The 27,969-nt window shown below is 39.0% G+C and overlaps 1 protein-coding gene across 13 annotated transcripts in view; it reads right to left on the reverse strand.

The window, feature by feature from the left end:
- Positions 1–27,969, reverse strand: part of LOC110974929 (uncharacterized) — a 115,236-nt gene that overhangs the window by 16,108 nt on the left and 71,159 nt on the right. For 12 of the 13 annotated variants that reach the window (XM_022226898.2, XM_022226894.2, XM_022226895.2 and 9 more), the window contains 5 exons: positions 12,127–12,676; positions 6,863–9,072; positions 5,209–5,370; positions 2,253–2,367; positions 43–217 (listed from right to left, as the gene is read on the reverse strand). In XM_022226898.2, coding sequence (XP_022082590.1) covers positions 43–217; positions 2,253–2,367; positions 5,209–5,370; positions 6,863–9,072; positions 12,127–12,676 — 3,212 coding nt within the window. Of the gene's footprint in view, positions 1–42; positions 218–2,252; positions 2,368–5,208; positions 5,371–6,862; positions 9,073–12,126; positions 12,677–19,689; positions 20,204–27,969 lie in introns of those variants that run through there. The other variant, XM_022226901.2, reaches the window with a different exon arrangement.

Here is a 27,969-nt window from a genome sequence, read left to right on the forward strand (position 1 = left end):
TGCTCAAGAGAAACTTGGTATTTAATCAATCATTTTACTTACCACTGAGGTTTTTCACAAAGTCTTGCAATTTCATGCGTCTCTCTGGCTTCACATTGGGACTATGTAGGTCAGTGTTCAGCATGATGATAGCAAATGCTAGAATGAAGATGGTATCTGGTTTCTGGAAGGACCTGGTCACATCACCATTGCAGATACAGTAACGCTGTGCAAATGCCTAGGTTGTGATCAAGTAATCAAAGTAGTTTCTTACTGATTAGATCACGTACATGTATGTTCATGCCCTCACTTACTTGCTGCGCATGCGCCAGAAGCCAGTAAAACGGCTCTTGACTTTGGCAGGTGGACCCAAATATAATCGATCAACATCAAGCTCAGATACAGTTGTTTGACCCTCATTTCCCTACTGATTAGAATTTAACACACTCAAAGTTCCTTTTGCTAACTTGCAAACTATAAACATTTATTTTCTGCCCAATTTTTGCCCGTCTTTGTCACGTACCTCCAAAGTAACAGAGTCAGAAGTTGGAAGTGAAGCAAACATTTTAGAGGAGATTTATTTTAGTTTTGCCGGGTTTTCCCTGACATTTCTCTACTTGTAAATGCTGAGGAATATAATGAAAGCTCTAATGAGAAAGTACCATACATGTACAAGAAGGAAACTGTATGAATGAGAACGGAAAGTTTTTGTTGTGCCTTTTAGTCGGGTAATTTGACGTGACTGTATGCATTCGTGCAATGCAGTAGGCCAAATCGTACCCAAACGCACTCGTATCCAGGGGTGTGTACATACGTGTGCACCATGCCCAAAATCCAGACATGTCATTTTTGACCGCTGCAAAACTCAATGTGGAAATTCGAACCAGCAACAAAAACGAATCGCATTTCAGACAAATGGCTCTAGATCTTGAAAAAAAATGAGCTGATATATGCCAACAATTGATCAGTCTTCCAGACAGTATTATTGAAGATCTGAGGGGAAGTGTGAAAATTGGGTACAAAGTAAGGTGAAAAACACGGAAAAAAAAAAAAAACAATGAAAAACGGCGTGAATTTAAAAAAATGGTTTTCTTCCTAGAATTAATAACCTTTTGTGTGCATAAGAGTCTTTCATGTGGCATCAAAGTTATTTTAAGGTAAACTTGGCAAAATTGTGAAAATTAGACACAAAGCTTGGTAAAAAAAGGTTAATTTTTCATAATTACACTTTGTCGTAAAATTCACATTTTCCAATTTCTTTGATTATTTTCCAGTGATCTTTCTTACCAGAAGTTATTACATATCACCATTTGATAGACTCTTGGCAATTTATTCACACACAAGGTCTTCAAGGGAAATACTGTAACAGGACAAATCCCTCACCTGGGTCACCTCCGATATGCATCGTCTGCTACAATAATTTTTCAGGCTGACGACCATTTTGTCACTCTTGCGCATGCACGAAAAATGCATACACAGTCTATAGGGACCGAACATACGTGAGATCATAACGAATCACGAAGTTCATGGTTTTGCAGATTTTGGTCACGTTCGAATGATTTTTTGGTCTCAAGAAAAGTTGGGTTGGCCATTTCCTTCTGGCAAAACATTGCTGAAATGCATGTACATATGTATATCACTAATGATTCAGTTTAAAAGACTTCAAACCTCTTTGTGACATGTAGGCAAGGTGGGTTTCTTTCTTGAACAATTTAATACTTATATCTCTGAAATCCTCAGTCAATTTTGCTATCTTCACTGAACATGGAGATCCAAATCTACATGTTTGCTTCTACAGCATTCAGTTACTCCTAAAACCCTGCTACCATAAAGGAAATCATGCAAGCTAACTTGAATAACCACTGGAGGGAATAATGCTTATGCTCTGGGTGCAAAGAAAGCCACTCAAATCTGGACATTTCATCATGCACCGGTATCTGATATTTGTACAGTGTCTGGCCTATAGTACCCTACATGACTCATTCGATATTCAGGCATGCAACTTGGACTTTGACAAAAACTGAGAAAATTCTCATCTTTCCGAGATTTTGTACCACGTTTTTCAGTTTTCATTGGCATGAGTGTGAGGTGAATAACAAGGAATCAGCTGATCCAAGGAAAAGTTGCACGCCTGAACATTAGGTTTCTCACAGTGCCATATTTTGTTCCATGAGTGGAAAAAGCTCAAATGAGATTATTTCAAGAGGAGTTGCATCACATTCCTGATGTGCATCTGGCAGGGGTTGGGGGGAACAGTTAAGTGTTAGTTATACCTCCATGAGCCTCTCTATCTTCTGAGCTTCTCCTGGTAGCCTGAATGCTGTTTGGAATTTGCGTAATGCCTCATCTATGCACATATCACGGAAGTTCATCTCATCTACAAAACACCTGGTGAAACACAAAAGCCATGATTAAAAATCCTCGATGATTTGAAGACAGGCTCTAAATGTCAATTGGTGATAACACAGGGGAGTATCTTAATCAATAGTTTTACATATTACACAGGGGTCTTAGCTTCAAGATAAAAAATAAATGCAAATACGAACTGGTAACTGCTATCAATATCGATCACAGATAAGAGCATGTTGGTTTCAAAATTCCATTGATTTCTTGCATAATATTTCACATAATCCTTATAGCCAACCTATCAAACCATTTCTGGACAAACCTAAGTAAAAGATCTGCTGCAGCACCATGCATTTTTTGGCTTGGTGCTACAGCAAACCTTTGAACTTGCCACCTTCACCATGAATAGCTTCAAAGCTCATCCAGACAATTATTCAAGAATGGCACTGTGAAAAGTATGTATTTACTGCTGACCATGATGATTATTCTCATAAAAAAATGCATTCTATTTGGGATTGTAATCAGTGTTATAGAGAGGAAGGATGGAAGTGTGATAAACTTAACCTTGTTCAGGATAGTTTTATTACCCTTGAGTTCTGCGCAAGGAACCACAATTAACATACCTCAAACATGCTTATTTTGAGGATCTGCTCATTTTAATAAATACTTGAGGAACAGGAGGATGACTGTCATAGAGGAACAACAGATTTATCAATTAACTTTTTAATGACAGATCCACAGGATTTACCTACTGGTAATTCTACTACTAATCTCTGACCTGTCAAACCATGAGAAAATTGGGTGCCATGGTCACATTTGAAGGCATCTTTTGCCTTGTTTTTACATGTAGATTACACTTTGCAAGTGGAAAGCAATAATGATTGACAACAATTTTTGCACTTTTAAATTGCTGAACAGTTTGACATTCACATAAAATGTAAAGTCCGCAACCTTTACTATCATTAAACATGTAAAGTAATGATTGGTCAGAGGTTTGACGGGTTAAAAAACAGATGATGAGGTCACCAGCCTTGATCTAAGGGTCAGTATAATTGTGAGATGAGGTTTGACTATGTTCTTGAATATTCAAATGCACTTCCACCATTCTATTGGTTAGTTCCTGCTGTATGGATTAGTACTGATCCACTGGCTTTTCCAGCCCACCTTCTGATTAATGGGGGAACTCTACCATCAGTGATCAGTTAGTTTGATGCAAGACTCAGTGGCTTCATTACAACACTCTCCATACATGACAGGGAAATCGTATACAACTCAGAAAAAGTAAAAAAATAAACTTAAAGTCAATTTTTTGGCTTATTCCACAAAAATTGTAAATGAACTTTTCACTGAAATCCAACCCCTTATGCAGTCTCCCTCTAAGTCACTTTGGCATCAGATAACCAAGGAACTGTGGTATTTAACATTCTGCTTGCTTGAATGATTATTTAGCATCGTTTTTTCATTTGCAGTTGTAGTGAATAGACATCAAATCAAAAGGTTACTTTTTGCCATATTTTTACTTGTTACTTCCTGGTTTGAGTCCATGCCTAAAAACCTTTCAAAACCAATTCATGTTTGTTATGTGTTGAAGCATGACACTGATGCCACCATGAGAAATCTAGCAAAAAATAACCCTGAAATGATTGGACCAATTCTCTGACCAAGCCTCATTGACGTCAGCAGTCAGGATGAGTGTACTGTGCCCAAGTGATGTGAATTAGGTGTACAGGAAACCACAACCATGCCGCATAGGTCAATGCAAATATTTGTTAGGAATTGCTTCAATGCCAGAAACAGTAGGAAAAATTGTACGTGGGAGTGGCCCAGTCTTCAAAAGATAGTTCCTGTCTGTACTGCTTTACATTTTAAAGTGATAAATACTTTTGGAGAACATAACATGTAATAGTAAAGCTTGAATGAAAACATAAAAGTTGCTTGAGTTGCTGTGATGCCATTTCAGAAAAAGCCTCTGGATGTCGGTGTGGCAGTTTGATAATGAAGAAAAATGGTTTCTGTATTTCTTCTATGATTGGAAATGATCGATATTTATAGTTTTGCTTTCTCTAGACCATAAGCAATTTTTTTTCTTCTCACAAATAAGCAGTTTTATGATGATGTGTTAACCACTTGCTGCTGGGTTTAATTTGAAGTTGCATGATGTATCCCCGGGGGATTTTCAAGATTTTCTGTTTCCAAAATTTTTCAAAAAATCATAACTTCTTTTGCAGGACATTTACACCCGCACGAATGACTGTCTGGTGGCTACTCTAATCTGACAGAAACATCTACTGATTCCCGGGTATTTCAGCAAGGCCCTGCTGCCTTGTACAAAGAGCCCAGATTGTGTGCTGTTACATAATTTTCTTTTGTTCCCGAAAATGGCCCAGTGCGCAGCTGGTGTCTTTTCAACAGGGGCCAGATTAGCGTGCAGTGGTATTGTACCGCTCATCACTTTTGCGCTTTTGTCCCCGGTGGTAATCTGCTCACGCTAAATGCCGCAAACAGGGGTATAATCTTTCAAAACAATGACGGATTTCCTCTGCTAATGACAACTGAAAAATGTTGGCAATTCCCAGCAGCTTGGTCTTTTCTTCTGAGTAAGGTCTTTTGTTACAAGGCTTTGGAAACCCCGGCAGCAAGTGGTTAATAAGATGGCCAACATTTGTAAACAGATTTTGAATTTTTTTATTCAGAAGTTTATATGCCACACTCTATACACATGTAGAGTACAATTAAACTAAACAACACACAGGTAACACAAAAAATAGAAAAAATATATTGTTTTGGAAAAGACCAGTGAAATCTCATCCAGAAACAGAAGCAGAAATCTAACCAACCCCCTTACCCTAAACCATGCTACATCTCAACAAAAGTTTGACTTACTCTAGGACAAGCATGTTGAAATCCTTCTGGAGATTACCAAGATATTCTCCAATCTTAGCCTTACTCAACCCCGTCCGGTTCAGAAGGAACTTGGCGACTTCATTGGGCGAGTTCTCCACAAATTTATTATCCACTAGAAACTTGATCCCTTTCTCTGGTTTCCTTTTGGAAAGAAGAAGTGTAACTGTGAATTTACATGCGCAACAAAACAAATAAATGCTGACACTGGAATAGAAATAGAAACTGTGATTGATATTACAACTGATATGAGAACTACCATTAACACAAGGGTGTCAACAATGAACTTTTTGGAATCACTTTTTAAAAATGTCAAACAGAATAACGAATAAGCCAAGACAAACACAGTCCTGAAAACTGCAGTTCTGCCTGCTTGATTGCTGCATCTACACGTATGTTTAGTGTGAATTTCACATGTATCTTGCCCAAGTACATTTCATTCTTTAACCACAGACCAGACAGTAGCCATTTAACTCCTAGAACTGCAGGCCAGTAAATAGGCCACAAATTGCTTGCGTGGAAATCATGATTTGTATGTAAGGATGAAAGCAACAGTACCAGCAGGACTGCCAGCTTGTATTTCCAAAGTTATCAGACAAAACGGAGCCCCTCCAAAATTGCAATGGGGTGTAGGCATCAATTTACAAAGTGGTCTTCACGACAATGTTTACGGGTGATCATTTCTGGATGAAAATATCTTCAGAAGTCATTGGTTGAGCCACTGATATTGAAGGAATATTAAAGGTAAGGAAATAAGCTTCAATTTGACATGTGTCTTGAACAACCGAGAACACTTATATTTTCCTGATTGTCTGAAATACCGGTAGAAGTATTGCTCACTGTAGTCTATGGCAGCTTATTTACTGGTCTGCAAACCTAGAAGATACCAGTAACTGAAGGAGAGGTACTAGTACATGTGAGGGGTGCAAAGTACAGTGTAATATAGATCTTGACTTATCATTGCACTGGCTAGTGACGGGATGCAATTGTTTGCATCTTGTATTTTATGAGTCAATCATAATACTAATGCAGAAATGCTATGCAGAGTTCATGTACATTTTTTCTTACATGTACACATGAACATGCTCAGGCTTTTAACAATGATTTGCATGGCCTGTTTGCTGATAAAAAGTTTTTGCTTCAAACATTAAATCCGAAGTCTATCTGTTCAGTTATGCATCTGAATGGAATGCTCCTTAACCCTTTTAAATTTTTAAAAGGACAACTAAAGGTATATTTTATATACCTTTATTTACATTTGTATAGTAAATACTGATCTACTTATTAGTAAAAAACAGCGGGAAACAGTCAGAGAAACTTGATCTCAAGGTAGCACAATTCTAATAAATCTCCAAAGCTTGGCTGTCTACATGTACACGTCCAACACCATGGTGCACAATCAATGCACAGACTATGAATAACCTAGCTACATTTCCTTGAAGTATCAACTGAATAACTGTGTAACATGTTACAAATTTTCCAATTTCACAATGATTCTGTCTCTTCCTGACTTTTTTGCACTGCACTGGTTGAAACATGCTCAATCGATCGTTCACAAACTACGTGTCCATTCAGTAAGAAGTGGTGACACTGATAAATCACTGGTGTCTACTGGGGTGTTGTTTCAGATACTTACTTGTTAAAAAGATTGAGGCCAATCTTGTATCTTCTCCACCGGACAGCTGTCATAGGAATACTCAATACTGGGTCCATGGGCCGCTTCTCTAATGATTCCATGAAACTAGATTCTAATGAGAGACTGTCTATGCTGTCTGTAATACTAGAATCGTCCCCGAGTGTAAATCGAGAAGATGAGTTGCTTCCCTCACTACTCATACTGTCCCCTGTTTCTGATCGTGCCAAAGTCTTAACTGGTACCCCAGCGGTCCCATTGACAAGTGTCCCATTTCGAGTTGCAACTTTGGTACTCTGACTCTTCCTCTTCCAGATGGGGGACTCCATACCACTAGCACTTCGTACCCTGGACACCAGCTGTTTGGATGTGGAGGTTGGGGGTGTGGATGCAGTGTGCCCTGACAGGCTGACGACTGGCAAGGATGCGCGCTTTTGCCGGGAGGTATGAACTTCATCATCCTCCGAGTCTGTGTCTATTGAGGATGTTGAGATGATCTTGTCTAGCATCGTCAAGGATCCCTCTGGTGTAGCGACAGTCACAGCTGGTACATCCTGCACTGAGTCGTGATCAAAATCACTGGTGGTGACAGTGGAGGCTAATGATATCTGGTCCGCCCTGTCAGACAGCTCCCCACCACTCAGGGAGTTGGACCGCATTTTCTCTAATTCCTGAGCACTCTTTTTCCTTGCTAGAGCTTCAACAGATCCCACAGTGTGCATGCGTGGCCGTTCATAGGACTCCACTTGGGGTTGTGTCATGGATGGTTTGGGTTCTGTTGATGCATTCTGATTATCTGTTGATGAGGAACTGGCTTTCCGGTGTTGCACAGGACTCTCAACATCGAGTTTCCCATGGACACTTCCCCCATGTATTTCCTCTATGCCAGAGGATTGCTTCTGTACACTCTCTGTTGAGTCCTTTGGCACTGACATTCTGGGGCTGTGCCGCTGTGGTTTGGGAGAGTTGGTGGGAGAACCCTTGCGAGTGCGATCACCACTTTTGCTGCGGGAGAATGGCCAGTTTTTCTTCTTAGGAGAGATATCATCACCATTCTTGCTTCGAGAGCTTTTCTTGGCTCTCTTAGTGCTAGGACTGGTACTGCCCTCACTGTCTTTCACTACAGTCTTGGACACAACAGTTTTTCTGTTTTCTGTAGGAACTGGTGGCACTAAAGGACTCTCTACTTCAACTGAAGAGGCAAGAGTAGATGGACTGGCATGTGTGTCCTCCTTGACACTTTCTTCCAAAGTAGATTCTTTCTCCAACTCCTCTGATGCTGGCACTGCAGTTTCTGACACATCTGGCTCCATCTCAAGTTCAACTCTTTCAACTGTTTCAATCTTTTCTTCACTTGAAACTGCTACTTCCTCCTTTGTATCCACTGGTTGTGAAATGCTTTGGTCCAATGATTCTACATGTAAATCCTCTTTCAGTAAGGTTTGTTCATTCTTCACTGAATCAGTGAATTCAGGCTTTGGGTCTACGTCATCAAATGGAAGTCTCTTGGCACAAGCAATCAAGCCAGGGCTGCCAAGCTTACAGGAGAATGCCCGACCACCACCATCTCTCAACTCTGTGTTCTGTATTACCATCTTAATGGTCTTCTCAGTTGTGGTAATTTCAGTAGGGCTGCAATTTCTGTTGTCCCCCCTTGCACTCAAGTCATCCCGAGAGCCATGTGGTGTAGAATCTGTACTTGTGTGGGTATCACTCTCATCCGACTGCCTATGCATAGTCAATGTCACCACAACAGTCTGTGAACTCATGCGGCTTTTCTCTGTAGATGAGGCATCACCATCAGCGTTCACTTTTGAGTCCTGACCAGACGAGACAAGTACTCCCCGCTTAGGTGTGACATTGTTGCTGTTATTATGATGGACTTTGTGTTTCTTCTTCTCTGTACCAACAGTCTCCTTCTCACGTAGTTGCTCCACAGCACCAAGTTCCTGTATATCTTTCAGTGGAGATTTTGTAGAGACAGGGGAGGTAGGGCCTGAACTACCAATGACCATCACCCTCGCACGGCTTCCACTCATTCCCCACTGCTTGGAGTGGCTGTCTAGGTAACGTGAGATGCGTGACTCTGAAGGGGTACGACGTAGTCGTTGGAATTCCCTTTTCATATTGTGCTGTCGGAAGGCTTCTTGAATCACTTTGGCAGCATGATGTGCTCTGATGCGCCCACCATACCGCTTCTCAAGCATTTCCACCTGACACAATAAATACCATACCAATTCAAAACAAGTTAAACTAAGCTTGGCAGCTTTTATGCAATGCAAAATACAAATAAAAATTAAATATTGACTGAAATAAACACAGAATAACATAGGTAGTAGGATCACGCAAATGAGTTAATTGGATCAGCCATCAAACTCTTCAAATTCTTTCCACATCCCTAACAGTCATCAATCTTTCATCCGTTGCAGAATAGAAGACTTGTCAGGGTTATGTAGTCAAAGTGCTTTTACTTGTAACCAATGATCATATTCACATGGAGTTTCAACAAATCCAAGCTTAAAAGTACCCTTATCTGAAAATGTAACAAATTTAAGAATTAGCCAAGGCCTTTAAATAGTTTTACTTGATCATTCACATGTGACAATGCCATGAACTGTAGCATATGGCCAAAAAAACTGTTCCGCTTCTGATTACATGCCTCTCAAAAACACTGTCGGTAGGTCAGGATTTTTTGGGGGGGCTCAATTGTTTGTCCTGAGTGCCACAAAGTGATAACAATTGAATCAATGTAGAAATATCTACAGTCAACAATTCTTAAGAATAAGAGACAATTCACATCACTATGCACAATCCTGGTCAGCTAATCATGAAGGGAAACTGGCAAACAATGTGCGTATATCGTGTGGTGTGTGTGATACATCCAGAGGGAGGGACAACAAACCTCATGTTATGGCAGGAAAGTTTGTGGAAACATGCTCCCTTCAAGTGCAATCAATACATCTCATATCAAAATCATGAAAACAGAAAATACATAAAGAGACTAGAGATCAAGTTCTGTGAATCAACTTTTTACAACGTGCAACTATAAAGCTGCGGGCGTGTATGGTATAGTGTAACAATGCTATTTTGGCTTGGATGCATGGACTTGTAGCCACAATTCCACCATGCCTTCTTAGGCATAGTGTGGGAGGATCAGTGTAGCATTGCACACGTATGTGTTTTCACCACCACCACAATAGCGAAACGCAAAGGAAATTTGTGAAAATAACGCAAGGTTCTTTTCAAAAGTTGCGAATGTAAGGAGGCAAACATATACATACAAGCATTCTGACGTGAAAAAAGTTGTTGAGAGGTATTTTGTGAAGACAGAAAGGACAACAGGATTTAACAAAACAATGTTTTATTTATGCTTTTTTTTCTAACTAGGGTTGGTCAGGAAATGGGAAGCATTTTTTTGGGGGGGTCTAACTAGAGTCAAATTACTGAGGGACCACACGGCCCAGGGTGCACACATTTGGCCTAACAAAATAATAGCTGCGCTTCCTATTACATTGAAAAAAAATAGGTTGGGTAGGTGGGTAGTATCTTTTTTTTCTTCTAAATTTCTTGGGTTAATAATTTAAGGGTGGGGAATTTTCCTTTTTTTTAAATTAAAAAGTGATTTTGATGGTCTATGGTATATTCAATCCGCTATTTTTTTTTCTGCGGATACGTAACTTGAGGATCAGTCTTGCCAAAGATTGTATCAAAGTCAGAGCCTCATTGGACAATTATACCTTTGTGTTGCACTGACATTGGGGTAAGTTAACGTCCAAAAGTTGTTTGAAAGCTCACACGAAACAATACACATAATTCTGAGCTGGTTGTCACGAAAGTACTAACCTTATTTCAAGCCGTAATTTCATTTAACAGTGACATGTGTGCTACTGCAAATTACAGTGGAGATTGTTAGTCACTACTTCTGCTCACACAGAACGGCTGTCCCACTGACACATGTATGAATACTGATGTTTCACTGAGAGCCAATCACAACAATGACCGTATGGTCCCAGGATGCTGTTTACACACAAGGCTTGCGCTTCAAGCACAGATATGGTACGTAAATCACTGTATGCACATACTGTACAGATGCCTGTACAGTAGATTCAGACACGTGTATTACAGAGCTCCAGTGCTGTCCGGTGTCTGAACAAGGATAAGCAGTGTTTGACCTGGCCGTCACGTCGCGTCGGTAGAAAAAGATAAAAATGGAAAAAATGGTGCTTACGTAATGTAGGAAAATTTGGCCTGTTGATGGCCAAAAAGTGGAAAAATAAAATTCAGCATGCTCAACAAAAAAGCCGATATGTCACATCCCTGATAACCAGATTTAGGGTCAGCACGATTTGCTAGGTTGGGGTGGGTAACCGGAAGCACAACTATTATTTTGTTTGGCCTTAACGGGGGGTACTGAAAGCCAATGAACTTTGGTTGTGCATAAGTCACAATTTCAAGTGCCCCTTTAAATCCATTCATGACAAATTTTAAAATGGCATATGAACAAAAAAAAATCACTTCCAAGTTTCCCAGAAAAATATCTTTTCTTCATTTTTGAGACATTTGTAAAGATACATGTATTTGAAAAATGATATACAAGATGATATTTTGGATGATGTTGATGTTATCGTAGTGACTAGTGGGCTAATGTCTACAGACAATACAATTGTGATGCTTAATCACAAATGAGCATGCATGTAAAAGCCAACATTGGGCAGGTTCAAGGGAACCTACTCTCTCACTAATTTTGCAGGACTACAATTTCAAACCAGATCCACTAAAACTAACACAAGGAAACCAACATGTAATGGGGATCTTGGATCCAACCCACAATGTACATGTACTGTGTGCTTTCCCTATTTGGTCTTTCAAAAAACAATGTAGGTCCTTTGGTGAAGTCTTACTCAAAGTTTTGAAATACATTTTGCAACTTATCTATCTAGATGCACAGAATCTTGATTACCTCTCACAACTTTTTTATCCCACCCCCCATCATAAGTGCACAAGCTAACATAAGTGAAAGCACATTCACCAAAAAAAGGTGAAAATTCTTGAAAGGAATAGGAAAAGGCAGGAACAAAAATTTGTTGTGAGATATTTGGCGGAAAGAAACATGTACATATATTGCACCTGTATGTATAAATCAGCTCGGAATAGCCATATATGGAATACTGAGAGACACAGGTTGAACTTTTTGGTTACTTTTTCTGAATTAATCCATAATACAGCAACAAACCTTGGGCAAATTTAAATGTGACATCACGTCTTACCTGTTTGCTTTTGAGATCTGAAGACAACTCATATGAGTTACTCAACTCTCGTGACCTCTGAATGAGTCTTTCATCTTCTCTGCGTTGCTGTATGGACTTCTCTCGTCGCAGTGAACCTCTTGGTGTCTTCCCTCTCGGTGTGACCTCAAACCGCGGATGTGTTTTGCTGTCGAGGTTAGATGTGGAACGCTGCACCGTTGGTGAAATCCACTTACCTGGCGGAGAGTTCTCAAGGGTGTTCCACCGCACAATTGGCACCTTGGATTTCCCTTCCCGTTTGCCGCTAGAGTCTTTCTCTGTTTGGATCGCAATTGTTCGAGTAGGGGTCCCTGATAAATCTATGGGCTTAGTCCTTCTACTGGAAGACTCACTGGATACTTCTTCAACTTTCAAGTTGAAATGGCGCGTTTTCTCAGCCACAGACCTTGAGCTAAGGAGATCCTCCTCTGGCTCCTGAGATGTCTGCTCTTGCTGAGGTCTCTCTTCACTCTCTGGTAGCTTTTCAGATGCCAAGTCCACTGAGCTCAGTGTTTCAACTTCACTTGGATCACTGTTAGCACATGTAATGCAAGGAAAAGGATAATAACACTTCATTAGAAATCTACCCAAAATGCCGAGAAATTTGCCCATGATGCTTACTGAGTGTCGCAAATAGCTCCAGACACTCAGCATGATGGCACTTGTGTTCATCAAAGTGTCCTGCTGTTCCAATCTGCTGGGAGAGAAATAAGGGAGTTGTCTCTCCTGTGTCGTCATTACAAATTGCTGAATGAACACAAATATTGTAACCTATCCCCACACTGACATGCACTGATGACCAGGAATGTGTTTTATGATAAAGGCCTCAATTGCTGGGATAGTATACAATAGATTCACTGAAACAGAACACACAAACCCACTCTGCGTGGGCTGGCATTTTCTTTCTGCAGCTTCTGGGCTGGAAACAATTACTTTTATCACAAAAATCTTGGGTGAAAATGTAAAAGGGTGAATAAAATGTCAAGTAAATAAGTGATGGACACAGAGGCAACTTTCACCACTACACCTGCTACCCTGAGAAACAGTACAGTTTTATGGAATACCTGCATTTAATGTAAGCCATGCCTGTGCATTTATCAATCATGTCTAACAGCAGACAAACTGCCAATAAAAGGAATGCAAATAACTATTCCCTTGTGTTTCAGAACAGCAGCAATGATGGTGATACTCTTGCTATTAAGCCAGGGAATACTTTCATATATGCAAGCAAGAGAGAGAGGTCGAGGTCTAGAATGCTTTCCGATAATACATGTAAACTGCATTCGGAAATGCTGAAAAGTACTCAAGAGAATTCTTTGAATAACCCTAACAGTCCCAAATCATTTAATATAAATATGATGTTACATATACCCTGGGGTTAGGGTTAAAACCTACATACAAGACTACAGAGCTATGAGCATTAAAATTCACATGCTTATGCGCAACCAATTTGCTGCCACAAACAGTGAAGACCATGATCCATTCATGGTACCTTCTAAGGCAGTTGTTACAAGATGTATCCCTAAAAAATACCGCCTGATAACGAAGAGGTCTTTCTAATTGTATATCTGTGGAATGGGTGATGCTTTCTGTCAGATATTTTTAAACTTTACTGGCACATACACGTACATGTATGCTGTATATACTTGTCACAATAATATACAACCCACCTGTCTCTTTAAGTTAAACACGGGTACATGATGCACTTCCGTGTTTACATGTGCTGGTAGATACTGGTACAGCACACTGCTTGACCTCACACCACAACAGATAACAAAAACCCACAGCCACATCCTACATTTATGTTAAAATGCACATGATGGAGAATATTGATACAATGTGTTCAAATGTACACATACAGAATGTACACCCTGTTTTGAAGTAGTGTGGTTACAATATACATGGGTAATTCCAGGAATTAGGGGTTCCTAAATGTGACATTTTTGTGTCCCTGATATATCTTTGTTTTCTTTTTATCTTTGTTATATTTGTTATCTTTGTTACTTGACATGGAAAAATCACCAGAATTTATTTCAAACTATTACTATATGTTTGACAGGTAATTTGCATTAATTCATCACTCTTGGAAATTAGAAAATGTATTCTGAACTTACAATATCATATGTCTGATGTGACAGGGACACGAAAAAATGGACCCCTAATTTCTGGAGTTACCCACATACATATAAACTTTGATGTGATTTAATTCCTCTTTTGTAAAACACTGTGACCAACACACACATATATATAAGTCAATATTTTACACATGAAAAATGGATTCACCCTTTAGCTGGTATTCAATTTTCTGTCGAGGCTCATGCATCCTTTCCTGATCACTTTTAAAGCCTATTAAACAATTTTATTGATGAAATGGATTTGTCTTTGTGAAGGAAAAAAATCAAAAATGAAACTAAAAGAACAATAATGTATCTGTACTGTAGATCATTTACAGAATTATTCTCCAAGCACTTCTTTCTCATGAATCATCCATGAACACAATCCATACTCCTTTGAAACATCAATAGTTTGATGTTAACTACCCAGCTGGCAGATCAGGTACATGTACAAGTACTGCCGTATCATTTTAAGTTGTGTAACTGTTCTTTTTATTGATGAACTGTGCTGTTGATACACTCTACCGGAAACATACCTAACCAGCAGCTGCCGTATCCACCAGCGAATGCATTCGCTGGTTCAAAAACCACTATGAAAAGCATGCGTTACAACTGCATCGCTACCAACAGAATGAACACTGCCCACCAAAGTGGCTCTGTTCAACTGATAAGGGGATGTTTCTGCTCAGGGCGGACAGTCTTGTAGTATAAAACATACAAACCAGATCATCTTCAAAAAGCCTTCAGTTTAATAAAATTCTCTGACTTAAGTTAATTTCTATGTTGCCTGTTTTTCCCTTGACAGTGGCACCTACAACAAAACATAAGCTACCTAAATAGCCTGATGACAGTACCACCAGCAAAAAAAAGAGAATGTACCAAATCAAACACCTGTTATGGTAGTCTGGTACCTATTCCCAACCATTCTGGTGAATACCCATTACCGACTTCTCAGCATACATGTATATATCCACCACTGAAAATACCTGTATCTTGAAAAAACCCAACAATGTACATGTACTGTGCAAATGAAGCTTGCTTTATATAAACCATTTCTGCAACAGCCATCTTGCTTTAGGACTATGATAGATAAATATAGATAAATTTCTATTCACATGTACAGAGTACATGTACCATTCATAAACCATCAGCAATTTCTGTAGTTACATCTACCTGTGTAGTTGTCAAACTTTTTAATTGGGACATTATATTTTTGACGTAGTACTTGTACTATAACCTGTAACCTGTTTCTTGAGAATCTACCGAGATACATGTACATACATACATATGAGCATATACCAGGGGTAGCATTTAAAACCCTCACCAACAAAAGCAATACTTGTAAATATTAGAAACATTTAGCTGAAATTACAGACCGTATTCGTCAAAAAAAAATAAAGTTCTTCAAATGTTTTTTTTTTCTGACAAGATGGAAAGTTGGAAAAAGCATTTTTAACTTTTTATCAGAGTCACTTCAATATCTCAATGCAGAGCACACATGTACCTGTACCATGTACAGTAGGTTTTGACTGTTGCCATGATACAGTAACCAAGGCCAAAGGTTTTTCAAAATAGTTAATGAATACCATGCATAGTGAGCACAGCTTCCCTGGACTGTTTACTCTTCACCAATTAACCCATTATGAATAAATATCAGTACCTCAGAATAATTAAGAAAATAATACAAATGACGGACATAATTATGGATATCATTGTGGATATATTTAATATAATATACTGGTAGATTGAACATACATGTACATGTGTACATGTAAACAATGCATCCGTCCACATGAAACTGTAAAATACTATTTTGCACACTTTTTGCAAATTGTATGAAAACATGCTCCATGTACATCCCAAGATCAAGCATATTAAAAAAAAAAATCATTTGATGTGTGTGTGTACAATCAGCCAATACTTTGCATTTCTTCTTGCTGAAAGGTAAGTATTTATCTGTAAAATGTACTTGTTTTAATATGAATACAATTTTTGGGTTGATTCTCCACTTTTCTGGCAGACCTAATGGACAGATTCCTTTTTCCCTGTGTTATCCTTTGCAGACACCAGGGTTCAAAGAACTGAACTTCATACATGTACACTTACAATGTATTGACTGCAAACACTACAGCCAGTAGATACTGGAGAAAAATGTTTGGCTGATTTAGGTGTTTTCACATGTAGCATGATACATGTAGCATCTGACCAGCATGTTATTTACCATGGAAGGTCTGTTGGAATGATTAACAACTAATGTAACAGTTCAGAAGTGACAGCAGCTAGAATTTCAGGTTCCTTTTGAACAACCAAACTGAGGGAATCTTTTTTTTTTAATTTGTAGAACTCAGTAACTTAATTAGCACTTGAAATTTTTCTGTGGTAAAAAAAATGTACCAATACAAAACATTTAATAGGACTACCGTGATTGAAATGGCAATATTTAAAATATGTGTGCGGTACTGATACACATACTGTGCACAATTTAAAACAAGAAACTTTTTGAATTCACATCACACACATCCAGGTACCGGTAAATCATTCTTGAAGGCTATGTTTATGAGTCATAGTTGCACTTCAAAACTTTGAAGCAACAGAACAAATTACAGAAATTCCCCCGTTCAAATCTGAACCTCTCCACTAGAATGAATCAAATGACTCAAGATTTCCAAACTCCCATTCAGCTGAAAAAATAGGCTCCAGCTCAGAGGTCCCCTGCAGCATTTACATATTGATGAAGCACATGGACACGTTACCATGGAAACTGGGCTTGGTCACCAGCCAGAACAAGGTGAGACAATCCTGATTCACAGGATGGTGGTTTTAATGTCGATTAGGATCTGGTCGACTGATCTCTTGTAGGCCAGCTGCCTCTGGGCTCAATTGCAGGGAGTCCAAAGAGAGACAAGTCTGATAAGTATCTGTGTGGATCATGTTTCTCCATTTCTTACCTCAACTTTGTACACACACGCCTAAATCCTGGGGTGATTTTCCTTCAAAGAATCATACAAATTAGAAAACATAATACGTGAATATATGTACATACCTTGGGACTGTACAGCAATTGTACACATAATGTATGCATACACATGTACATCTACACTGTACATAGAAAGGGGAAAATCTGTGTACACCAACTGAAATGCGACCAATAAGACAAATCTTGTATATCATTTCCATGTAGAGTAAAGATGAGGTTAGACAGGGTCTTTTTTGCTGTAAATACCTCCAGCAACTATAAAGCACAGTTGAACCTTGTTGATGTAAGAGATCAAGGCAGCGATGGCTGTATAAAGTTCCAAATTTCCTATTTCTATCCAACATACACCGGTACTTTCACTACTTCAATATTAGTATGCTTTGGTAGGTAATAAATAAATCAATTACATGAAAATGGTATACAACTGCTTGAACCCCAATTGATAACTAGGAAACCACACATCTAAAGTTCCAGCCATAGATCCTAACCCTGTCAATGTGCACCTTTTAGAAGCAAAGGCTAATCCAACAACATGTGATAATAGACATTTAAATGAAATTACTTAAACCAAGCTCAGTCTTAAATAGCTGTACAAATGAAAGGCAATTCCAAACTTGAAGATCATCCAGTCTCTTTCTTACCTCAAGGGCCTGAAGTCATTATGCCAACCTTCATGTACATGTATACATGGCTGTACATGTACGTATCTCCTCATAGAACCCACCTATTTTGTTTGAACACAAAATGCTGTGTACAAGACTAGTACCAGCACTTTTAATAGAAAAGATTACTGGCTTTTTATGCAAAGAATATGTACTTAAATATATGATTTCAGTTACGATTCATTGCTCAACAACTGTAAACAACAGTAAAAGAAACTAGGTACATGTACATGTAACACTATTATTTTACTACCATACAATCCTTGAAATTGCACCTTTTTATTGTAATTTACTTATTTTCGATTTTTCTTTTGCTCTTTTCATCTGTAGTTTGGAAACCTTTTGGTTTTTATGCTCCACAAAATTGCATATTCATGAGCAAAACTGTGCTGTTATCCCAGACACTGTGTTGCAATGATTTGCATACAAAACTCCTTTGCCAAATACACTGCAATAATCCAGCCAGCCTTGTCTTAGATACTGTTGCAAAAAGTAAATCTTGTATTCAAAATTCAAACAAGAAAATATGTAAATTTGAACAGTGTCGTTTCTGATTAACATACGTGTACTAATAAAAGCACCCTTATGTCTAGAAAGCTTGGAAAATTGTAATTATTCAAACAAGTGCACTTTGTAGTACACTTAATTCCAAAAGGATTTCAAATAATTTTCACACATGGAAAAACAGAAAAAAAGATGCACAAAAAAGTGCGTCTAAGCAAAATTCATTGCACTGTTTGTTCAATATTTATCAAAAAGTAATCTACTTATACATGAAGACTACCTGTAGGTCTACATGTACATGAATCAGTCATTTAATGCTGGCTTTCCACTTCAATGCCAAGTTTACTCCACATTATATTGACACTAATTATGGCATTGATACAAACATAAATGTCAAAAACTGACTCAGATACATTATATTCCTTGACATGTTAGTTTTCTGCATAGTCTAGGCAATCACAAACAAATATTCGCTCTATGCACAATGCAAGAGGGTGCGCATGAAACGACTTTCATGTGAATTGTTTTGTACTGTGTACATGTACAATACATCAATGAGATACATGTACATACATACGGGCTCAAGCACGCTGTGCCACTTAGCCATGTAAATCAATTGAATTTACTAATGTAACAGTATGATTATGTAAGATATTTAAAACAGGATGCATGTACACGGGCATGCCGGGGGGGGGGTATTTATGACCACAACTGGCTGCACTCCCATGGCACAACTCCATTTTCTTCCTTTAAATTTCAAGACCAAAGTATGCCAAACGTACAAACGTATGTATACATGTAAGTGTATCATTCCGTTTATGTATAGTTACAGTTATACTTTTTTCACACCAAAATTTTGGACAACAGCTTAACCCTAACCCTCCTGAATCCTCCAATAGGTGAAGGATTGAGGAGGGTTAGGGTTAATAAAAATCACTTTGTAGAAAGCTCAGATCCCTAACCCTGACATTTGTTGATACACATGGTAACTACCTATCTTAGAACCATGACTATTTCTTGGAACACGCCACATTTAAAAAAAAAAAATCTACAGATTTAAGAGGGAAAAACTGAGCCAATTGGCAATAATGAGACATGTGCTGCTATACGCATCATTTCCACCTGACTGGAGAGAGACGCACAACAGAAAAGCCGTGTCTGCATGCAGCAAACCAAGCAGATAAACCACCCGTCACAGACCATTTCCTTGGCTGATGATTCCCCCCCCCCATATTTCACAGACTTCTTTGATACAAAATGAGCAGCTGCCATGAATGAAAATGCTTACCACTGAGGTGACATGTTGTAAGAACCACTACGTCCCAGTGCCTCAGTCACCGGTACATTCCCCATACTTCTACTAGTCCCATGTGAGGGGATAGAGAGCTACAGTTGAAGACTGGCTTGCATCATTGTGTCTCATCCTTCCTACATGTATACTGCAGGCAGTAGAAACGCTGTATAGACACTGATCTCATAGCACATGTACATGTAGTCCTGGTAGGATGACGTCAGGTGAATGGATCATTATAATTACTGAGTCCATACAAGAGGGCGTCAGGAAGATGTTAGAGCATATACATGTGCAGTAGTTTAAAATCTATTTAGCTTCAGAGGGTCACTTGGCTTGCAGGAAACTCACCCACTGACCAAACTGACCAGGATCAATAAGGAATTCTCAAGTAACAACCTAAAGACAATTATTCACTCATTTTGAAATGCACATCTTAAGTAGAAATTGCTAATGAGAGGGCAGCCAGCACTCTTCAACATAGAAATTCAAACATGGCTCTGAGTATGCAACTGCCAACTGTACTGCATACGTAACACTGAATACAAATGTACAGATGAGTGTATGCATGGGAGTGTGCGTACATGTATATGCACCTACATGTACGTGTACTATCATCTGTCAATTTAGATACCACTACTTGATGCATTTATTCTTAAGCAAACACAAATTTATGACAGGTTATCAAACTAGGCTGAGTATAATCATCATGCTGCTCATAGCAATTACACACTGTACTGGTACCAATGGCTTGGTTATGTGTAATAAGTTCATACAGACAGTGAGCATATACAGTGTTATGAATATACATGTATGTACATTGTACATGTACAATGTATGTCAGAGCAGAGGCAAAACACATTGAAAGAATTAAGATTGATCTCCGCAATGTTAAGTACATCTTTTGAATAGTTTGCGGAACCTGTTGCTACTGGTGCAATGTACATCTGACTTAGACTGGTCAACTGATCTTGGCTAGCTCAGTGGTCAAGTGGTTAAGATGTCTGCACTAGTAAGCAGGGAGTTGTGGGTTCAAGTCCCATCCCGAGTAAGCTTGGAAGTTGGTTTTTTCACAAATTCTCAGACACACTCTGAGCAAACAGTGTTATACATGTACATGTACTGGTACATTGGAGTAAGGCAAACCATGTAAAAAAAAATTAACATCTCCCCGACGCAAAGTACATGTACATGTACGTCTTTGGAAATTCATGCCAAAAATTCATTTCAATATACTTTTTACACAAAATTCTCCAGAGAAAATGCATAATAACCAAAAACATTGATACATTGTAGTAAGAATCAACACTCTGTGAAACACACACATTCTCCAGCACATCCTCACGATGAGAACAAGATCAAGTAGGTGTCAAGAAATCTCAAGTAAAGGCTACAGGCCCCATAACACCACAAACCTCAAAATGTCAACAGTATTTATTTGGACACTGATAAAGGTGCTCAATTTTGTTTGTGTAAATACAATATCATTGACCCGTACTAGGTCACTATGCAATCTTCAATATATACTGTATGTACATGTACATACAGCCACTGACCCACACGTACATGTACAGTACCCACATGTACATGTACAGTACCCACATGTACATGTACAGAACCCACATGTATACATGTACATGTATGTACAACGTACTGGTACCATACATGTAAATTACCTGAACACCAGCTGACAAATTTCTGTAAACCATTTTCTGGCACAAGAGGGGGCTATTTGCTCCATGGTGTGGTGCACCACTTATTTTTAGTCAGATAAGGAAACTGTGTACTTTACTGTATGTGTACATGTATGTATTTCAGCATAAGGCAACTTGATTCTTAGAGCATTGCACTGTACCTTGTTTCAATGTTTTATGTACAAATATGATTAGACAACACAACAATGTACCATACAATACTTATGTAAATGTGTCACGAATACCAGATAAACTCCAAGTCAGAGTTTAACTCATTTTACATACATGTATGTCTGTTAGCCATACAGACTGATGAAAACTGAACTTGACCAAATCATAAAAACCCACTAACTGCTGGTTAATTGCAAAACTACATGTAACTTGCTCCCAGAAATCCAGCTTTTTGGTATCTGACCTGCACCTTCATGTAATAACATCTTCTGCCAAGTGATAACTACTCAAACACATTTCAATTCATATGTTGTAAACACCTAGGCTGCATCTGAGTAAGTGTACATAAATGTTGTGGGTACAGTCATCCAAGTCTTAAAATCTGGTCTGTCAGTTTTTTCTACACCAGTAAATGTAACTTTCCCTCTTCTGTGCCAGTGCTGTACATACATGTACATGTATACATTATATTCTGAGCTGACTAGATGCCAGCTATTCTGGGAGGTCCTTAGAGAGGAGGTGACTAGTAGGTATTCCCTCCAGAAAATAACTAGAAAAGAGTGCTTCATGTCTCGGCTTCCTGTGGGCTACATTGCTCATGTTGACTGCTACATGTCTGCAGCTAGGCTTGACCTGTCCTTGCTCTGTGGTGCTCTGTGGCGTGACAGAATATTCCAAACCAAAGGGGAATATTGTGCATTGCACACACCATGATACATTTTAACACCACACTCGTGGAGGGTAAATGCCATCCTTTCACACGATATAAATCATCTCAGCAAAATTTCCTCCTTTCTAAGGGTTCAAACCCCATACCCACATGGAATGGATAAAACATCTTCTGAACGTAATGTGCTAGGAACAACATTGAACACTGCAAGCCCTTGAACAGCGCGGGCACCACAGAACCATTTGGAACACCTCAGAAGATTTTTGAAAAAAGTTTGAAAAACAGTAAATACTGCTCAACCATACATAGATTTTGAATGAGTTGCACTCACCAACAAAATTTGGTAAAAAAGCCTTTTCAGGAATAATTAGCAAATCACTAATCAATTTAATCCCTGAAAGCTCATTGAAAATCATGTCTAATGCCACCTGCCATTCTGCACCCATTACAGTGAAACGTCTGTACCAGTATGCTACATAACATGGATAACCATGGATATCAAATTGTGCTAGTCTTTCAGCATGAGCACTCACACCTATTCTCCACACCAAACTGAAGTCAGACAAAGCAATTAGCCCTCCTGTGTTGGGAATCAATTATTGTAAGATGATATGCCAAAGATTTTGCTTCTGGCCCCGGAGCGGAGGGAGGTTTGCACATCTGACAGGTGAGGATGACGTGGTTTGCATTCAGTGCTTCTCTTCTGATGTGCTTATCCTTCATGGGAACTCGGGAAAACCTGTTTATGACTCCACTGTTATTGCTATTGAAACAAACAATAAAAAGGAAAATATTTTGCCAATGCTTTCGCTTTCAAAAACAGATGTACATATTTCGTTGAAAATTAACTACATTAACTTGTGGGATTAAGTGAAACAAATGTTTTCTTTTTCTTGTTTTTCAATGATATTACATGAAATAGAAAGCTCCAACTTATAACTGAGTAAGTCAAAGTGCTTTAGTAGAAGCATTATATCAGAACTTTGATTTAAAGGTCAGTAATTTCAGTTCAGTTCAGTTCAGTTCAAATCTTTTATTTTTACCAACACATATATCGACAAATAGAATTAATAATATAATAATTCAGCCAGTTTTAGCAATCTTTTCTGCCAACATTAAAAGTTTAAAATGGTATTTCTGGGGGCATATGAAATTCTATTCCGTATCATCCTAGTCTGCAACTTGACTCCGTTTTTCCGGATGTGGCCAATATCCAACAAGGATGTGACCTTGTAGGCCCTTAAACCGAAAATGAGTTTGAATGCTTATACACTCAAATCCTGTAACTTACACATACAAGTGCAATGCAATGCCAAACTTGGATATCATCATCTACAGGTATTTATGGCTCAATGTAGGCTAGTGCTCCATGACCAGTAATTTTTCTGCAGTTGCTAAGTCAAATTGCTCCAAATAATACATTTCAGAGTATCTGGTGCACATAAAAAGTCCTACATTTACATCAGGGTCTGTCCAAACTCTGAAGTGTCTTCAGTTCCGAAGGTTCACCACTATTGGTTACAATATACATGTACATGTACAAGGAAATGCATGCTTATTGAGACAAAGAGGAAGCAGGAACAGGATCCCTGGTAGCTGCAGCTGGTGGTTGGGCACAGGAAATCTCACTGCTGCAGTAACAGCTACTTGAGCGGGACATTTTTCCCGCCTAACTGTGGTTTGGTGAATCTTTAGATTTTGCCTTGGGGATAAATAGAAGGGCTGGGAGAAAATACCACTTCAGGCACTGACAGGAGTGCAAGGACCATCAAGACTATGACAGTCCCATATCAGTGCAGATATTCAATGACAAATTAGGAATCCAAGTCAAAATTGAGATGTACAGTGCACATACGCATGTATACATGTAATATAATGAGAACGTACATGTACATGTTTACCAAACAAATATTTTCTTACACTTGTCACCGGGCACTACACTCACAGTACATCATGTGCATACATGTATGTACATGTATGGGTTATTTCATGAGGTTGGGGCACAATTTATGAGAGTTGTTACATGGGTTCCGTAAAAATGAACAGCTATTTCTTTACATGTGGATTTCAAATTGACATCTTGCAAGGCTGAATACAGAGGTGTGTGTTATTTTTACAGAGTAAATGACCTACTCTACAAGTTATGACAGGTGGTAAAAGTTGCAGATGTAACAAGTGACACTGTCTTAAACTGCGCCACAACCTCATGGAATGACCCACACCACTATGTTACACTGTGACAATCTGAACAAACTAAGTTTTTGAACCATATGTCAGTTGTCTCTTTCCACTGCCATTCAGGATAATAACTAACCAATACAGTCGAATCTGGTTATTAAGAGGTCCTTCAGACTTGGCAAATTACCTTGTTAAAACAGGACTCTTGTATTAACAGGAACAAAAACAATGAAAACCAAAGACCAAGACCAAAAGCAGAATCTTGCTGCACTGTTATTAACAAGTGCAACAAAACAGTGCTCCTATTAACAAAGTCCAACTGTATAAAATATCACCCGAGTTATTCATTGTATGAAAATTTAATTTCACGCTAAATTGAAATCACATAAGTTATGGTTAACCCCAGATCTGTGGGGTTTGTCATCCTCCACAGTCCCACAAAGCATGGTGGTCATGGTGGAAGGGGTAAGTTACAGTCACATCTTGATTTAAGGAAATGTAAAACTCAGCAGATCTGTAGAACAGGTTTCAGCAACATGTAGTAAGTTTGAATTGAAGGCTTACCCTTTTGTGCAAAGAACAGCCTGCAATCATATTCAAATCACAGACTGTCAGCCACTGGTACTGATATGAACAGAACTTCCCACAGAAATCCCTATGACACAAAATGGTCTGATCTTCATGATGGAGATTGGAGCCATTAGAACTCAAAACCTGACCAAATCACTTTTCTTTTCACAAAGCATGTACTTGTACATCCCTACTGTGTGAGTCAGCACACTGGAAATTTATCCCAGTAAATAATAAGCCAGCAACAGTAGTTACTGACTCCACTATGAATGGTTAGCCATAATCACTGTAATAATGCTGTCTTTGTTGGTAGAGAATCAAGTTACTTATAGGCCAACCTGTACCAGCATGTGAAACCAGGCACAGACAAAAGAATGGTGAAGAATTTATAGGCTTGACAATAGACTTTCCACTTGCTGTTTCCTTCAGGGCCAACAAAATTGTGCATTTGTTGACAGCGATAATAGTCTACGTTGTTCTATTGTGAACCAAATCACTGTTTATTAAGAAACAGCCAATTAATAGTCTCAGTTATTCCATTGTGAACCAAATCACTGTTTATTAAGAAACAGCCAAGTAGATTCTTCATGATGCACTGCGCATGCAACTCAGATTATACATGTATGAAGACCACTTACTCTACACTCACCTAATTGAATTGCACAATTCAAGGACTGGATTAATCACAGAGCCCAGTCAACCCAACAGAAATTGTACAAAAGGTTAAATGTACAATCCTGTGTCTGATGAGAAAAGCAGTCATTACGGGTAACCTCCACTAGAAACTCCTCTGAGAAAACTGCTTTTCTAACTGTCTTGTGGTCAGCTCTCTTATCTGTTGTAATCCTTTATCTAAGCAGTGACCGTGTGACCCCCAAGAGTTTTACGACCACAGCTCCACATTGGGCAGATACTTGGACAGTGCTGTGTATGTGCCTCTTCCATCCATAAAATGGGGGTGTGCTTATCAGTGATTGTGTAGGGAGAAGACATTACAGTGTTTGTGGGGGAGGAAAAGTCAAGAGGAATATTCTGGCGAAAACCCACAAAATCAGGTAAATTAAGTCTAAAAACCCAATCCACGTGTCCCAGGCAGGATCAAAGCCAGGTCACAGCGGTGGACTGCACCAACCTTACTCAGGTTTGCTCTGTACCGTGCGTGAATAATCAGCAACTGACTTTATTCTGTCAGAATAAATAAGGCCAAAAATAATACTATTGGCTTGAAACTGCTTGAAATGGATAAGTTATAAAATTATGTTTTTTTGATGGGGGATGTTGGGGCTCATAACCCCTAATTTTTATTGAGGACCTTTTTTTCCCCTTTTTTATAAGTCATCAGGCCTTGGGGGCAGAATTTTACCCCTTACAAAAAGCCTCCCCCCCCAAAAAAAAATTGACATATGTACACGTTAAATAGTACTTTTCCTGTACTGTGAAAATGCGGATTGCATACTTTGTATATTATTATACTCGAAAACATGGAACGGAAGGGTACTAACCCCGCGGTACAAACTATTGGCAGAGGCCAAAGGTCATTGTTTTCAGGGAATAGACTATGAAGGGAAATATGATTAAACAATCCCAAAAAGTGTAACTATTTTCGGGCAAAATTGGTCTTGCTTCCCAAGCAGATCGAGGGGAGCCCATACGGCTGTAACTATACCTACAGCACAAAGTATTCGGATGACGTCACTAAGGTCGCCCGCGGATCCAGCCTCATTAAAAATACAGTAATACAAAGAGGTAGGGGCCTGTGGGTCCCCATTGTATTACAGTATTTTAATAAGGCTGAATCTGCGCGTGAGGATTGAGCATGTAAGTGATGTACATGACTTATAAATGTTCGTGCAACATGGAGTGGATTACCATCAAGGGCGAATCGAGAACGATTTATCACCAAGTGACTCGGAATGCAACTGCTTCTAAAAAATATCACACACAGCCTCTGCTGGGGACGTCCCTCTCAGTGCACACCGCCTCCCTGGATCCAACGCCGGTCAATATATTTTTGAGCGGTTGGGGTCTGAAGGGAACCCTAACTTTAGGGATACGCACAACCAATCTGGAATCGTTATTGTTATTAGCCCAAATAGGGCATTTGGGAGACACGTTGTTGTAAATTTTTCAACCTTAGGGAGACACTGTTCATTAGGGAGACATTTCAATGTAATAATTACTCTTGTACCGTCTAATAACACAGAAGCCGATGTGGTGTGGTTACAGCCACCGCTGCATATATTCTCGAGAGGAATTCGAATTTGTCGCTAAGAATATATCCCGGATCCCAACACCCCTTAAGGTCGGTTCCGTGTGTTATGAGGTAGAAACATAATGCACTAGCACCACCATGCTTCAAAAGACCCCACTAACAACTAGCTGACTCTTCGATTTTTTGGTGGAGTTCAGAATTAAACTGGTCAAAATCATACGCTGGTTGCATGCTTTCATAAATAAATTGTTGGTACTGTATATTATTGCGCTCATGGTCATGTCGATCGCTGACCGGCCAAGAGACAAAGAAACATCGTAAACACCACTTCCACTGTTTATTGGACATGCTTGGCCATCGATGTAGTGTGGTTCTCTCATATCAAAATGTTTTAGTCATTTTGTCAACCGAAGTACACTGCTTAAATGTGTTTGCACATTACATAATAGGCTCAAGGCGCAACAGGACACAGGAGATAAGCTCCTGGTTTGTGTGGAGCGTACCATTCTAACGTACATGTATATATGTACAGTAGTGTACATGTACTTGTACAATTAAGATTAAAAGAGCTTCTCTGAGTGGATCACAAATTTGACAGACAAAGAATTTGACGGATTGAAATCGAGTTTATATGACAATACTGATTATTTTTTGGGCTTTTCAGGCCCGTGGGAACTGTTTTTATACGACGTGTAGTTCGTGAGTTAGGTCAGTGTACAGTGATGCCGGTCACCAAGTTGTTATGAAAAAACCTCCGCGCCTCAGGAAACGTGAACATTGCA

This window comes from Acanthaster planci, linkage group LG04, assembly GCF_054643075.1.
Source record: "Acanthaster planci isolate LZ-2023a linkage group LG04, COTS_SCS, whole genome shotgun sequence".
NCBI classification, from domain to species: domain Eukaryota; kingdom Metazoa; phylum Echinodermata; class Asteroidea; order Valvatida; family Acanthasteridae; genus Acanthaster; species Acanthaster planci.